The 16,771-nt window shown below is 40.5% G+C and overlaps 1 protein-coding gene across 1 annotated transcript in view; it reads left to right on the plus strand.

The window, feature by feature from the left end:
- The window catches only part of TMEM129 (transmembrane protein 129, E3 ubiquitin ligase), a 22,242-nt gene extending 5,471 nt beyond the window's left edge, over positions 1 to 16,771 (plus strand). The window contains exons 2-4 of the mRNA XM_034770958.1: positions 1,997 to 2,471; positions 9,518 to 9,677; positions 11,238 to 16,771. Coding sequence (XP_034626849.1) covers positions 1,997 to 2,471; positions 9,518 to 9,677; positions 11,238 to 11,486 — 884 coding nt within the window. The 3' untranslated portion in view covers positions 11,487 to 16,771. The remainder of the gene's footprint in view (positions 1 to 1,996; positions 2,472 to 9,517; positions 9,678 to 11,237) is intronic.

Here is a 16,771-nt window from a genome sequence, read left to right on the forward strand (position 1 = left end):
GGGGGGGCTGTGGGGAAGGGCTGCGGGGGGAGAGTAGCGGGGCGGGGGGGCTGTGGGGAAGGGCTGCGGGGGGAGAGTAGCTAGGGGGCTATAGGGGTGGGGAAGAGTAGTGGGAGGAGGGGGAAAGTGGTGGGGAGAGTAGCCAGGGGAAGGGGGTTGGAGAGGATAGCGAGGGGGCTGTAGGGAAGGGTGGGAGGATGGCCAGGCAGGAGAACAGTTAGGAGGTTGGATGAGATTAACTAAGGGACTGTGGAGAAGGGGGAATGTGGCTTGAGGGGAGGGGATGGAGGGAAATAGCCAGGGGGCTGCAGTGAAGGAGGGGTGGGGTAATAATAGCTAGGTTGTGTGGTAAGAAGGAGGAAGACGGTGATAGCAAATTAAAATAGGTATTTGTACAGTCGCTGCTGTCGGACTGTCCCATTGCATCTTCAGTTAGCAGTGACTATTTGTGTGTGGAAAGCCCTGGACCCTGGTCTGCCATCATTTAGTCAATCTCCCGACAGTGTGGTTTCCCCTTCTCATCACTTTCACTTGCTGTGATTTGCATCCCTACTTCTTTACTGAATGTAGCCTTGTCTGCACTGAGTTTGACATGGTATGGCTGCGTGGGCTAAGGGAAGGCAAGAACCAGATCTTGAAGGTTGAGGGCTTGGCTCTTTACATGCTTCTGTCTCTTTAGCAAATCCAGGAACACATCTGAAGTACTTGTGAGGTAAAGCAGTTCCTTCATCTGCATCAGAATCTCATTAATTTCCACAAGAATAACCATGGTCTTGCCCTGCCTATGAGTGGAAATCTAATATCAGAATGCTCTAGTGAGATCTGGTATTACTAAGAGTTCATTGTTTTATAATGAATTTATAGAATATTTACTCAGATATTACAGAATATTACAAATAAAACGAAAATACATGTCAATGAAAAAATACTGTGAGATATAGCAGTATCTTTTGACCTTTTAACTGACTGACTACTTCATAATTTGCAGAATCTGACAATCAATAATGGGTTTCCCAGCAAATGGTGCAAATAGCAAGGTTCTGCTTGGGGTGTTAGATGTGAGCCGCTATTGAAAGTGGCCCCTAGGGTGCATGTTGAAGGGAGGTAAAATTCTGTGTAAACAGAAAATAAAGACAGTCTTGCATTCTCCCCACCCATGGTGCCCTGTGTCTCTACACCGCTCTAATAAGGCAGTGTAAGTGAACATAAATAATACTTGACCTGTAGTGTTAAACAAAGTAATCCATTGTGGGAGGAAAAATCTTGTATCTCACAGGTATGAAATCACATTTACATGTGAATTGTGAAATTGAACCATTCAGCACCACTGGCCAAGAAACTCTCTCCGTCTGTTATTGTCATCAGAAGACCTGCTCCAGCAGCATTAACTAACCCCAGAGAAGGAAACAAGCAAGCACTGAAAGGCAGTTCAGGATGGTAGTGTGGTGCAGGCAAAGTTCTGAATCCATTTATTATAAAGTTTAAAAAAAAATGTCAAATTTTAAATAATGGAGTTAAGTCCATCTTGGGGACCTGCATATTACCATACCACTTGACTTTTATTCTTGGTAACTCTCAATTGGCTGTGTTTGACTATATGTTATATAGGGATATGGTTTTATTTACTCAGCAAACTGCAATGACCTCCCTTTACTAACTGTATAATTTGGGTAAAAATAAATGCCTTCTAAAGACTCAGGCTAGGAAAGTTGGAATTGAAGTCGCCACCCTAAAAAAAAAAAAAAAAAAAATCAAGTCACCCAGAGTGGAGCAAGCCTGCCAGATGAACTATTAGATCAATTGGTGTGAATGTGTGTGAGCTAAGATCAAGTGTAAGTAGTCTTTTGGCCTATCCAAGGCCGTGATCAAGTGTCTTGATGTTTTTGGTCTTTTGGTCTCGAGCTGAAAACCTTGTCTGTATCTCTTGGACCTTGAAGTAAAAATATTATCTTCGTTATATCTATTGTCTTCTGAAAGCAAATATCTTTCTTTGCAGGTTATTACGTTGGCATGTGTTTTGCAGCACCAGAGAAACAGCTTTTCTATTTTTACCAGGCCTCAGAAGGCTGGAAAATTTTCTTCTTGCTGGCTATTCTTGCTCCAACAGTCACCGGCCTCCTGGCATATTACTGGTCACAAAACGGCTGGGATAACCATCCTTTAGCTCGGACACTTGCCTTTCATGCTCTTCCACAGTCTGGTTGGCGGGCAGTGGCTTCTTCCATCAATACAGAATTCAGGAGGATTGACAAGTTTGCTACTGGAGCACCAGGAGCAAGAGTGATTGTTACAGACACTTGGGTGATGAAAGTGACCACCTACAGTTTACATGTTGCCCAACAGCAGGACATTCATCTGACAGTGACAGATTCCAGACAACATGAACTCTCACCTGATTCAAACATGCCCGTGCAGTTCCTCACCATCCGTGTTGCCAGTATTAATCCCTATGTGAAAGCTTTTGATATCCGGTAAAACAAATTAACCTTGCAATGTTATGCCGTATCGCATAGTATATGCTATTTGTTGGTGGTTAGGGAAGCACATGTGTCATATCTGCTGCTGCTGTGACAGATCCCAAAACTTTTAGGGTGTTGACACCTCCCCTTTGCCGCCCACAGAGAAAGTTGTCTCTAGTACCCTCAACGTGCAGGGGGAAAATGTTGTTCAGGGAGATTGCTACTCTGTAAGGCAATGAAGGCATATTGGCCAATCAGAGGAACAAGTCACTCATTCCCAGAGCATGTTAAAGAGAGGGAAGCCACTAGAAGAGCTCTGGGGGAGAAGAGGGAACAAGGGAAAACCTTCTCTGTCAAAATTGTGATAAAAATCAGTGACTCTAGCAAAATTGGCCATGATTCATCCATGATTTCCTTCTTCCTTTGAAACATACATAACACAACCACATCTTGTAAGGGTATCACAATGACATATTGCAAGCAAACCTAATTTAAAGAGTGGACAAGTAGCTTTGGCCCCAAATTTCACCTGATTTTAATTTTAAATTTAAATTCCATATAAGGAGAGATTAATAGGACTGGAACTTTCAGCTTGGAAAAGAGATGACTAAGGGTGGGGATGTAATAGAGGTCTATAAAACCATGACTGGTATGGAGAAAGTAAATAAGGAAGTGTTATTTACTCCTCATAACACAAGAACTGCAGGTCACCAAATGAAATCAATAGGCAGCAGGTTTAAAAAAAAAACAAAAGGAAGTATTTCTTCACATAACACAGTCAACCTGTGGAACTCCTAGCCAGAAGATGTTGTGAAGGCCAAAACACTAACAGGTTTCAAAAAAGAACTAGATAAGTTAATGGAGGATAGGTCTATCAATGGCTATTAGTCAAGATGGGCAGGGATGGTGTCCCTAGTTTCTGTTTGCCAGAAGTTGGGAAAGGGGGACAGACGATGGATCATTTGATGACTACCTGTTCTGTTCATTCCCTCTGGGGCACCTGGCATTGGCCACTGTCGGAAGACAGGATCCTGGGCTAGATGGACTATTAGTCTGACCCAGTATGGCCATTTTTATGTTCTTAGTGAATATCCTCTGGATTGTAAATACCGATTCTCTGTTTTCTACACTGTCCCTCTCTATTGCTGTTTTTGTTTTACAAGTCACTGTTTATGTAGCTAGATGAACCTATAGTTCTGCAGCAAAATGTAGTTAACAAAGGCTATTTTTAGTGATGCTGACATCCTTAGTAATGCTGTCTCACAAAGGAGTAAACAAACAAAGCCCTGTTGTTTGTTTTTATTCATGCTTCTAAAAGGATATTCAAAACTATATATTTGAAAAAGTAGCTGACAGTGTCCATAGCTGAATCTGTAAGCTTCTAGTCTGTGGGACAGACTGTGGATATGACTGACAGACTAAATCGTAAATGTCAGTGGGCTGTGAAGTCTAAACTAGAATAGCAGATATATTCAGGCCTGATCTAAGATACTAATCCATCAATTTCAATGTGTTGTTGTTTATTTACAATGGCATCCGCTATGCCTTGTTCAAACACTGAAAAAGGATGGTCCCTACTTCTAGGAGCTTAGTATAAGGACAGTTAAGTAGACAGAGTTTAAGGAAAAGGCCACAGTAATGGACAACCTATATACAAATCAGCTTGACTTGCAGCATGACAGAGGTGTGTCTAAGAGAGATTTAAAAGTGGACCGGGCAGGACCCTTGCATGATAGCTCAGGGAGGTCATAGGAAGCATGAAAGAAGGCACAAGGGTGATTGTGTAAAAAACTGACAAAGCTGGAACATTTGCAGAACTGTGGCGATTGTGGGAGGAAGGGAGGAGCCCAATGCAATCCTTGACAAAGGAGTATAAGTAGGAAGGGACAAATGTGTGTAGGGCTTTGAAGGTGGTGACACAAAGATTATTCATTAGCTGATTATTTCAATTGTGTTTTAATGAGGCAATAGCAAAGTCACATCCACTGTTAAGAATCAGACACTTACCTTGGTAATTTTTTCCAAAGAAATATCAGGGCTTTCCTTTTGTGGCTAAATAAACTAGCACCAAGAATAGTTTTTATAAAATCAGAAAGTTCTTGTAATAAGAAAATGCAAAAATAGCAAATCTCCATAGTATAATGTAGATGTAACATAACTAAGTCATAATAGGACATAGGACAAAACTTCCCCTTCCCACTGTGTGCAGTATGGGTGCATACCCACAGGCTGAGCTGCACCACTGCTGGCAACAGTGGAAAGTTTTTGTAAAAATTCACTTGTGTGAACAAGGCCCCAGACATCACATATGTTCGACATGAGAACCTAGGACCTTCTGCCCTGAACACACAGGCCTCTACCATTTGCACTGAAGGAATACCTCTACTTGCTATCAGCAACATTACCTTTAGCTATAATTCTTCATTTAGCAGTGCACTGGAGCAGCTCTCCAAAGGGCTGTATCATGCCTTTCTCACACAGTTGATTGATTTTTTTTTAGTTTCTCTTACACATCTCTCCATTGACCCTCACGCCCAGCCCCAGTTTCTACCATCTTGCTGCTGGCCAGCGGTGCTAAACAATACTTGGGCTTCCCTTTCTGCTCCTGGTACCCTGCCTTTTGTGCTTCTCCAACCACTGCAAGGCTTCTTACACCTGCCTGCAGCTGCAGTTCTGCGCACCACTAGTTCGCTCTCCAGTACTCTACTCTTCTGCTGCTCCGGTTAACCCCACCCCCTGCCCATTTCTGCTCATTAAACCCTTCTCAGCCTTCTCCCAGGTCAGGTGTATCTGATTCTTTCCCCCTGAACTTTCAGAAAACATTGGGGGTTAAGGCATTTATCCACTCTGTAGTCTGCAGACACCAGAAGGTAGCATCACAAACACTTGAGCAGATGTGATTCCATTCAGCCAAGGGCAGTGGTGACACGTTCTAGCCAGCACATTACGAATACGTATGTTATCCCAGGAATGTCTCATTTAAAGTATCTCCTAGGTGCAGGCCTCATGAACTGTTCATTTTCCGTTTTTATTTTTTGCAGACTCCTACATATTGTAACGTTAACGAAGTATTATTCAGTGTGATTGCAGCCCTACATTAAAATAGCATAGAAATGTAGGGCTGGAAGGGACCTCAACCTCAGGAGGCCCTTTAGTCCATCCCCCTCTGCTGAGGCAGGATTAATTTTACTTTATCATAGGTTAAATTACCTATCAGAATGGTTCTCAGTCTACTGAAGTTAAGATGTAGTCAAAACAAGATGTGTTGTTTTCAGATACATATGATCAGTATTTAAGCTTAACTTTTAAAGGCTGAAAAGCTGAGTACTAGAGACTATATCTCTGTAGACAAGAGTTTGATCTGTTAAATCACCTTAGCCTTCGCCTTGAAAGATTTCTTTCTAGTAATGGAAGAGTATTCTTTATTGGTTCTGGCTGAGACAGAACCAAAGAGCTAGTTGTGTCCCTGCAAACTGCACGGTCCAAATAAGATTTCATCATGCTCCTGAAATTACAATCCCAATGTAGGGGTTTTGTGTTAGAGGCATCTGTTTCCTAGAAAGATCCAGCAGTAATTGCCTTTCACAGCCTGATTTTTTTCCTGTGTGCCATCATTGTTTAAAGCAAAATTGCTGTATCACTGTGCTGCCTCAAAATGGGGGAAGAGCAGGTTTAAAAAAGAAAATCTTAGTTAAAGAACATGGGTAGCTCAGAGAATTAGCAATAGGATGTAGAGCCTTTACCTCTATGGCCTTCTCTATATTAGAGCATTTTTTGCTACAGATTCTCACTTTTGCTACCGCAGGTTTAGCTCCACCAGTGATAGCACATATGAGAGCCCTAGTATAGACAAGTTACCCTCTACCACAGGTTTTAAGCCCCATGTTGTGGTGATCTCTGCTGAGCAGTGCTTAAAACAATAGGGGCCACCAGGAGCCGTATCTAAACTAGCATTGCCACTGTGGCTACCACCTTTGGAGCTAAACTGGTGGTAGCAAGGGTGTGCAACTTCAGCAAAAATAGCTTAATGTGAACATAGTTAATGTTGCTGGACAATAGTGATACAGAGTTGTTACCATCTAATGCAGGGATCGGCAACCTTTGGCACGCGGCTCGCCAGGGTAAGCACCCTGGTGGGCCGGGCCGGTTTGTTTACCTGCCGCATCCGCAGGTTCGTCCGATCGCGGCTCCCACTGGTCGCGGGTCACTGTCCCAGGCCAATGGGGGCGGCGGGAAGCGGCATGGGCGGAGGGATGTGCTGGCCACGGCTTCCCGCTGCCCCCATTGGCCTGGAACGGCGAACCGTGGCTAGTGGGAGCCGCAATCAGCTGAACCTGTGGACGCGGCAGGTAAACAAACCGGCCCGGCCCGCCAAAGGTTGCCAATCCCTGATCTAATGGATGTAGGGATAGCCTATTTGAAACATGAAATCTCAGTTGTGTTACCCATAATTCTACATACAAAGCAGTACAATGGTTGGCACTAATTAACACTCATTTATTTATTTTAGGGCTGTCAAGTGATTAAAAAAATTAATCGCGATTAATCACACTGTTAAACAATAATGAAATATTATTTATTTCAATATTTTTGGATGTTTTCTACATTTTCAAATATATTGGTTTCAATTACAACAGAGAATACAAAGTGTACAGTGCTCACTTTATTTATTTTTGATTACAAGCATTTGCACTGTAAAAAAACAAAGAAATAGTATTTTTCAATTCACCCAATACAAGTACTGTAGTGCAATCTCTTTATCATGAAAGTTGAACTTACAAATGTAGAATTATGTACAAAAAAAGCATTTAAAAATAAAACAACGTAACATTTTAGAGCTTGCAAGTCACTCAGTTACTTCTTGTTCAGGCAATCACTCAGACAAACACGTTTGTTTAAATTTGCAGGAGATAATGCTGCCCACTTCTTGTTTACAATGTCCCCTGAAAGTGAGAACAAGTATTCTTACGGCTCTTTTGTAGCCGGCGTTGCAAGATATTTATGTGCCAGATGCACATGCTTCAACCATCAGTCCAGGTGACATGGTCCACGTTGATGACGGGTTCTGCTCGATAACAATCCAGAGCAGTGGGGCCTGATGCATATTCATTTTCGTTATCTGAATCAGATGCCACCAGCAGACGGTTGATTTTCTTTTTTGGTAGTTCAGGTTCTATAGTTTCCGCATCGGAGTGGTGTTCTTTTAAGACTTCTGAAAGCATGCGCCACACCTTGTCCCTCTCAGAATTTGGAAGGCACGTCAGATTCTTAAACCTTGGGTCGAGTGCTGTAGCTATTTTTAGAAATCTGACATTGGTACCTTCTTTGATTTTGTCAGATCTGCAGTGAAAGTGTTCTTAACATGAACAACATGTGCTGGGTCATCATCCAAGACTGCTACAATATGAAATATATGGCAGAATGCAGGTAAAACAGAAGGTCACATACAATTCTCCCCCAAGGAGTTCAGTCACAAATTTAATTAACGCATTATTTTTTTAATGAGCGTCATCAGTATGGCAGCATGTCCTCTGGAACGGTGGCCGAAGTATGAAGGAGCATGTTTAGCATACCTGGCATGTAAATCCCTTGCAATGCCGGCTACAAAAGTGTCATGCAAATGCCTGTTCTCACTTTCTGGTGACATTGTAAATAAGAGAGCAGCATTATCTCCTGTAAATGTAAACAAACTTGTTTGTCTTAGCAATTGGCTGAACGAGAAGTAGGACTGAGTGGATTTGTAGGCTCTGAAGTTTTACATTGTTTTTTGTTTTTGAGTGCAGTTATGTAACAAAAATCTACATTTGTAAGTTGCACTTTCATGACAGAGATTGCACTACAGTACTTGTATGAGGTGACTTGAAAAATACTATTTTATCATTTTTAAAATAATATACATGTTGATTTTAATCAACACAGAACACAATATATATGAAAATGTACGAAAACATCCAAAATATTTAATAAATTTCAATTGGTATTCTATTGTTTAACAGTGCAATTAAAACTGCGATTAATCGCGATTTATTTTTTTGAGTTAATCATGTGAATTAACTGCAATTAATCGACAACCCTTATTTATTTATTTATTTGTATTGCACCTAGCTATGTGATATGTGCCTGACAGGAGCAATAACTAAACTGATATCTGCCCCAGAGAGCTTACAAACTAGAATTTAGACATGATATAAATGAGTGAGTGCAAATGGGTCGAGGAAGGGACTGGGCAAGGTAACATATGTAAATCCTGCAGCGACTCAGTAAGTTGATTTACACTTATTGGTGAACAAGGTTTATTTTGGTTTTATGTAATATTTTGATTTATCTCTTGTATAGCCCCTTTTGGCAGTCTTGGCAGAGAGGCCAAAGAATTGAATGGGCATGAAGTCCGAACTACACTCTGAGCCCTAGTAGCTGTACATCTCGGTCTGGTTGAGGCATGATGATGGCCAGTGTGAGAAGCACGCACTGTCCAGGTTATATCTGTCCTGTAGCTAAAGGAATGGCTTCACCCTTCAGGATTGTCAGACTAGCCCCTTTCATGCATGCTTAAAACCAACATTTTCAGAAGTGGCTTCACGGTTGTGGTGTCCCAATTTTTGGAACCCCAGCTTGACTAAACTTGGCCATGATTTTCCAAGGTGTCATAGACCTGCAACTCCATTTGAAATCGGTGGGACTGTTGGTGCACAGCATCTCGGAAGAAACAAGCCAAAGGTGTCTCAAGTTGGGCACTCAAGACGAGAAGCCAGTTTTGAAAATACGGTCCCACATGAACCAACCACAACAATTAAAAAAAGAGTGAACAAGCTTAGGGTTTCAGAGTTTGTCTTGACCTGTGGAAAAGGAAAATAAAGTTTTTCCTTTTACTACCTATTTAAAAAAGAAAAAGCCCAAAGTTTATTTATTCTGACTAGATACCAGACTGCACCAAGCTACAATTTTTCTAGGTATTCACTTCTTTGATGTTATGCTTCAAAGTAGCAAGCAAGATAAATGTTCTCTTCTTACTTAAATGGATGATGAGGTGACATTCTATTCCATCCTTTCTTCTTTAGGTTGAACTCCACAGAGTATGGGGAACTACGAGAGAAACTTCATGCTCCAATCCGTAATGCAGCTAACGTTGTGATCCATCAGAGCCTCAGTGACTTGTTTCTGGAAACATTTATATCGCTGGTGGAAATTAATCCGACATACCCTGTTCCCAGCAATCAGGTGGGAGTTTCTAATCACTTGACATTATAATAATTGTAGTTTCTGGCTTAGTCAAATCTATGATTACTGTATTTGCATAGTGGTTATCTTACAGTTCAGTAAATATTTAGTAAAGTAAACCTGGCTGTTTTTTCTGATGTTTGCTCCAAGAGAAGCCATTGATTGATTAAGTTTGGGGGAGGACGGAAAATATCATAATAAGGAGTTTTATTTTAATTTTAATGTCAACGCTAGGGTTTTACCTGGGGAATTTGGAAATGATGGAGTTAAATTTCCATATGTTGTCTAGAGAGCTGGAGTCACAACTCCTATTAATAACTGAAATTGATGGGCATACCCTGCCTTGACAATTTGCCTTAGCTAGTCTCACACCTTACATCTTGTATTTCTGGAGAGCTAAGTTACTTTAGATCTGAGCCCAGATCCATAAAGATGTTTAGGCACCTAATTTCCATTGATTTCAAAGGACATTGGGTATTTAAAAACCTTTAAGGATCTGGGCTATTATCCTTTAATGATTCCTAATCTGGACCTTATTTTCATTATAAACAATATTTTGAATCTTTTCTTCAGTAATAATAAGGACCAAGTGTCAATGGAAACAAACATTCAGGCTCAGAACTGTACAGCTGTTGGGTTGAGAGAGAGTCACTTTATTTCAGTCCTTTTAGCTTGTGCTATCTTTAGGTGTAAAGTACTTGAGCTTCTGGGTTTTGGTTTGATACTGACTGATACCATAAGTAATGGTCTACATTGAAAAAGAGAGATGATGATTTGGGGGTTAAAACACAGAAATGGGAATTGAGAGATCTAGGGTATCTCCCTAGCTCTGAGACTTACTTTCTGAGTGACTCTAAGCAAGGTACTCGATCCCTCAGTGTCTGAGTTTTCCCCCTCTGTAAAATGAAGATAATATCTTGCAGGGGAAGTATGAGACTAATTTGATTATAAATAATACTTGGCACTTTTCATTTATAGAGTAAAGGGCTGTACAAAGTATGGTAAATATGATAAAGGCCATTTTACAGATGAGCAAAGTCAGGCACAGAGTGGTTAAGTGACTTGCCCAGGTGGCTTGCCACACTAATGATTGAAAAAGCTGAGAATAGAACTCAGGTGTAATCCTCCCAGTTTAGTGCCCTATCTGCTGGACCACGTAAATGCTTTAAGGGTCTGGGCTGGAAAGCCCAATGGCGATGCAAATTATTATTATTAATAAAACTATTAATAACTGTTCTTCCAGCCTTCACCTTCCCCAGGGGGCTGCAGGTGCACACCCAACATGACTAACTGTGGATAAATGCCCAGATAGTCTGTCCTTTTCAGTTATACAAAATTTGCTGGAAAACTCCCAGTGGGTGAAATCCTGGCTGTCTTGAAAAACACCCATTAACTTCACTGGAGACAGGATTCACCCAATATATCTTCCTTCCTTTTGGGGGAAGAAGAATACATAACAAACGTTACATTTCAAGTAGCTTCGTAAATGTTGTTGAAGAGCAATAAAAGCAATAATTTGCTATACTGTGTTGCTTCTTTACCCTTTTTCTCTCTCTCTAGGAGCTGGAGCCATGTATAGGGTGTATGCAGGTGAATGCAAATATCAAGCTTGTTAAAAATTGCCAAGAGCCAAACGAAGGAGAATGCCAGCAATGCTACTGTCGTCCTATGTGGTGCCTGACTTGCATGGGGAAATGGTTTGCCAGCCGGCAGGATCAGCAGCACCCAGAGACCTGGCTATCAAGCCAAGTGCCTTGTCCAACCTGCCGAGCCAAGTTTTGCATTTTGGATGTTTGCATAATACAATGAATAATATCTTGGTACAATTTACCTTTTGAAATCTGATTGTACTCACAGCAGGGTTGGATGCAAGCCCCATTAGATTTGTTTCTTGCTCTTCTGCTTCTGAAAAGGTAAAAGCTCTGGAGTTTTCTTCTTCAAAGCCCTGAAAATGGCAACCCAACATATTCTTTTCAGTTTTTCCCACTCCACAAATGTGTTCTCAGTTTTTATTCACTAACATAACAGTTAAAATTTTAGATTGTTGAGTTTTGTGGGGTTTTTTGCTTTTCATTTCCAAATTCTTGGATGCACTTTAAACCAATAATAGTGCCCCATTTGCTTCCCTTATATCAGAGGTGAAATCCTGGTAAAGTAGCTATATTTTAAGTGCTATTCTAGGTACAAGATTAAGCATTGGTGTTTAATGATTCTTTAGCTAAGGGCTAATTTTCCTTTATAATACGATGTACTAAGCAAGTTGCTATTGCTCAAATCGCAACCTACCTTTCTTCATCTTGAATCCATTTGTAAAGTCCATGTTAATCTTTGTGGGCTTTCCTCAAAACAGATGTCTCAGTGTTGTGTTTTTCCTTTCCACCAAAACAGGCCCACAGGTCAACTACTATAGACATCTAGGAAATTACGCTCCCAAAGTTCTGTAACTTCTGCAGGATGCTTAGCGCAAAGAAGAATATGAAATAATTTGTTTCCAGATATATTTAGTATACAAGGAAGCTCATTCAAAAAGGGTTGTTTATTCAGTTCATTAACCTGAAGTGCTGTTGGTGCTGTTTAGAGTATCTTGTAGCTAAAGCTATTTTTTCCCTGTTTGGAGTCTCAACACTCTCTAGCTAACGCTACTGTTAAGCATGACTTATCCATATTTGGAAGGAGAGCAGTGATCATCTCAATTTTCTGAGTAATCCAAAAGACCGTTCGGCTGTGTCAAAACCTGTAGCTTTTTCCTAGGCAACTGCTTTTCCAAATGAATGGGATGTCAGGCCTGGATAAGAATGTGTAGCCATGCTGGCTATTTCAGGTATGACCATTATTAGTGAAATGGGTTTTGGTTTTGGTTTGTTTTTTTGCTTTATTTTGAAGCCTGATAATAAACATTTATCACTGCTTTAACATGAATAGGAGAATTTTGCATACCTCTTAGCATGTGTCTCCACCAGGCTCATTTGTCAGCAGGTTTTGCGCTGTTTGTAGCAGTGATTGAAGCTGTAGTATAGTGTGGATTAGACAACACGGTGGTAAAAATGCCTATGCTTTCCTATACTACAGCTTCCACAATGGAACTGCACCAATCCAGAAAGCCTAGAGATTTTCCTGGTGCAGACTAGACCTTAGTACTAGCGCCTGTGTGGCCTTGCCTATTCTGACACTTTCCTTAAAACCTCCTACTGATGCAGCTCCACAAGGGGTAGATAGTAGCAGTGGGAGTGTAGACAAGGTGCTAGTGATTGCCAGCATTTGAATCACTGTAGGTCATGTAGGACCACTTTGAGCAGAAGTAGATGGCATAGTGTAAAACATGATAGCAGCCACTCTACACTAGAGCTCTCACCATTGGTAACAATTATGCTTTGAAGAATTAGATTTTTATTGGTAAATGTCGGTAAACGTTGATTTCACCCTACATGCACAAAGTGATGACAAAATATTTCCAGCAATACTAACTGAAATTTATAGATAGGCAAAGTGAGAAAAATGCTGCTTGAGAACTTATTAGAGTCCCACCTCAATGTGTATAGAGCATGTTGTAATGCTGGCTTTAGTGGAGCTGGAGCACGGATGCCATTTAGGTATCTTTGAATGTTGAATCTCAACATCTACTGTCATAAAATAATTATTGTCTGGACCACCACCATCCTCTTCTTCCCCCTCCCCTCCCTTTCCTGCAAAGGTGAAAATTTAAATAAATAAAAATCTAAAAAAATGCTTAAAAATAAACCTTTGTATTATCTGCCAAAATTATTTAAAAAAAAAAAAAAAAACAGTTCTGCCAAGCATAGTAATACAAGCAGTGAGCTGCAACAGTGGGAGATTTCATTTAAACTTTGCTGTAGCCACAGCCTGTATGTAGACACAAACCAGACATGTCAAGAACTGGTTACAAATATGGTTAAAACTTGTATTGTGGACAGGTTTAAAGGGCACTTAGAAATGACATAGACACCTCTTTTTCTGTTTTAATATTCATATATATAAACTGCCAGACTATTTATATTTGGGGAAAATACTCACTTGAGCATGCATCACAATTGTTAGGCATTCACTCTTTACTATGAAATACTGGCTACTATTTATACTATATATTAATTAATAAGGATGATTTTCCTGGGTTTCATATCTCAGCTGTTTCAGATCGTATGGAATGGAAACTTGACACGGAGGCTGGCCATGTGGATCTGAATCTCTTTCATAAAAAATTGCTAACTGACATCAGTTTTTTTTATTTGACTAGAATCAAATTGAATTCCTTAGCTTCAGGCTTGTGCTAAGTCTGAAAAAAAAAATCACAACACTAACTAATAATTTAAAATACTCTCCAGTAGTTTGGGGTGAGGTTATTTTGAACTGACATTTACAGTATTCTTTCAGACTACATTATTCATACTACACAGTCTTAGTGGGCTGAATTCTGCTCTCAGATAGGTGTGTGCATTTCCCCTCTGTAATAATTTTTGCAAATAAGGATAATTTATTATTTATTTCAATCAAGTTTGCACAACATAGTTGTAAGGAGGTGTGGTCTTTGATGGAGTAGGTTAGCAGGGAAATGAGAGTCTGAACTTGGCTCTCCCACTGACAGTCAGTCAATTTCTATGTCTGTTTTCCCATTTGGAATAATAATCTTCTACTGGAGAGGTGTTATGAAGCTTAATTCATAAGGGATTTGAGATCCTTGGATGAAAAGCACTATAGAATTGCAGAGTATTTTTTAATAAAGTAAAAATAAGATGATTGTCAGTAGGTCTTTTTAATAAGAGCTTTCCTATCTGAGCAGTTTGCCCAGTAGATTCACTGTATATTTCTTTATTTTTTTAACTATAAAAAGCTTCTCTTTGAGGTGATTGGAAGTTTTAATTTCAGTGGATCTTTGTGTCATAAGAATAGAGCTTAGTGTAACACTTTATAATATTGTAGTATACCAAATGCACTAATACACATAAATGTAAAATAGTCTTGCATCTTTTAAGGGTAGTGCTGTATCTATAGAAGTACAGTGTTTTTCAAATGCGGCCACTGTGGCCACATGCAGTCACCAGAGTGTTTTCCTTTGGCCATGACAGCCCCCTGGGCAGAGATGGGGGAGGGATCAAACAGAAACCCCTCCCTGCAGTGTCCAGGTGCTCCAGGAGAGGGCGTCAGCCCTCCTCCTTCCCCCTTCAGCTGCAGGACTCCAGAGGCTGGCTTCAGCCTCCTCCCCTGGTTCAGCCAGAGGTGGCCTTCAGCCCCCCCTGGGGCTTCAGCAGTGGGCTCCATGCTTCAGCCCCTCCCCCTGCCACTGTTCAGCTGCGGGGCTCTGGGCTTTACCCCTGCCCCAGCTGGTGAGGCTTCAGGCCCGCTCCCACCCTCCCTTGGCTCCAGCTCTGGGCTTCAGCCCAGGGCAATGGGGCTTCAGCAGGGCTGGCCTTAACAGGCACTGAGGTCAAGAGGCATGGAGTGGGATGAGCCTGAGGTGTGAGGCCATGGGGGGGCAGGGGTGATTGAGAGCCTGGGGAGGGATCTGTGGGGCCTGGGGGTGGCAGCAGTGGCTGAGACACCAAAATACAACTGTGCATTATTTTTATTATTGAGTCGGCGGGGGCGGAGACTCCATAAATAAATTACAATGATTTGGACATGCATATGTGCTTATTTATTTGTTTTTCCTAAAGTTAATTAAGTATTTTACGAAAATTTGTCAAACTGGCCACCAGCAAGAGTTGGTGGCCACACTCTGAGGCCATCAAAAAATTTGTTGTGTGAACCCCAGTCTTAGAAGACTCACTAATATTTACCAAATAAAATGGTTTTTGTAATGTCATGAATACTAATTGACATACATTCTTTAAAATAAACAACTTCTGACGTTTAGATTGTTTGAATGAGTCCAACATGCTTCTAAGTTCTACAAGCATCTTATTGGATATGTTAGACTAGAGCTAGTAGAAAATGAGAAATGGGCCAATGGCCTCTTACTACACAACCCCCCCTAACTTTTTAATTGACTTGCATACTTTAATGGTGACTATGTGAATATAGTGTAGCAATGGACATCCATTTTTGTGGCTTCATCAGGTCAATGGCCTGAAGAGTATAAGGAGAAATAAGGTCCTTTTTCTCATTTCCACGGAAAGTAATAACTTGCACTGAAGAATCGCTTTAAAAGTATTTTCCATCCACCCTGTCCTGTTAACATGCCTAAGCATAAAAGCAATATTTAGAACAGTTCTATTTACTGTTCATCTTTAAAAATAGCCAAACTCATTTTGTAAAATCAAATATTTATTTATAGAATAATCATTTCCTGGAAACGGATTTAAGGTGGAAATCCTAAAAGTGTGTGTGCACGTCTACATTCCCTTGTGCGTACACAATATCAGTACTGTATATTTGAGTACAAATCCCCCGTTTCCATGCACAGGAACGTTGGGCATGCATTTCTGAAAATTCAGGCATTAGTTACACTAGTTTGTGCCACTGCCATAGTGTAAATATTTAATGTCTAGAGACTTGTGGCATTTATATTCCCATTAACGGCAGAAGTGTGTCCATTTATTGTTGTCAAGCATAATGTGCTGTGCTAGAAATGGCATTTTGTCCAGCCAAGTATGATTTTTTTTGTCTTATACCAATTCTGTGTTATGAATGAAATTGTAATCATGAGGTTCTGTTTAACTTGAGACAAAAATATATGGTCCAAAGGCAGAGATCTGTAACCCAGTCACTTCAGATTAGAGTATTTTCATTGTATTAAATCTCTGTATACTGCTGCTGTGTACATCCTCAGGTTAAATCTGAGGATGTTTCATGACTTTCCATGCGATTCTTCTCTGTGCCACTTCTCAGGATGGATGAGAATTTGATTTTGAGATATTTCCGGAGTTCATGTTGAATGTCAGTTTAGTTTATGGAAATACTTTTCACACAGTACACGTTCTCCCAAAGATTTAGTGCAGTTATTTTAGTTAAGTACTTTATCTACTTTTAAAATTTTATAGTTTACTTGATTAGCCTTTAAGGAAGCAGTTTTAATGAATGTAAGTAGCTTGATTTAAATACTGTTTGAAGAGCTGAATTAAAAATGAATTTAATTTTGA

Source organism: Trachemys scripta, chromosome 5 (assembly GCF_013100865.1).
Source record: "Trachemys scripta elegans isolate TJP31775 chromosome 5, CAS_Tse_1.0, whole genome shotgun sequence".
NCBI lineage: Eukaryota > Metazoa > Chordata > Testudines > Emydidae > Trachemys > Trachemys scripta.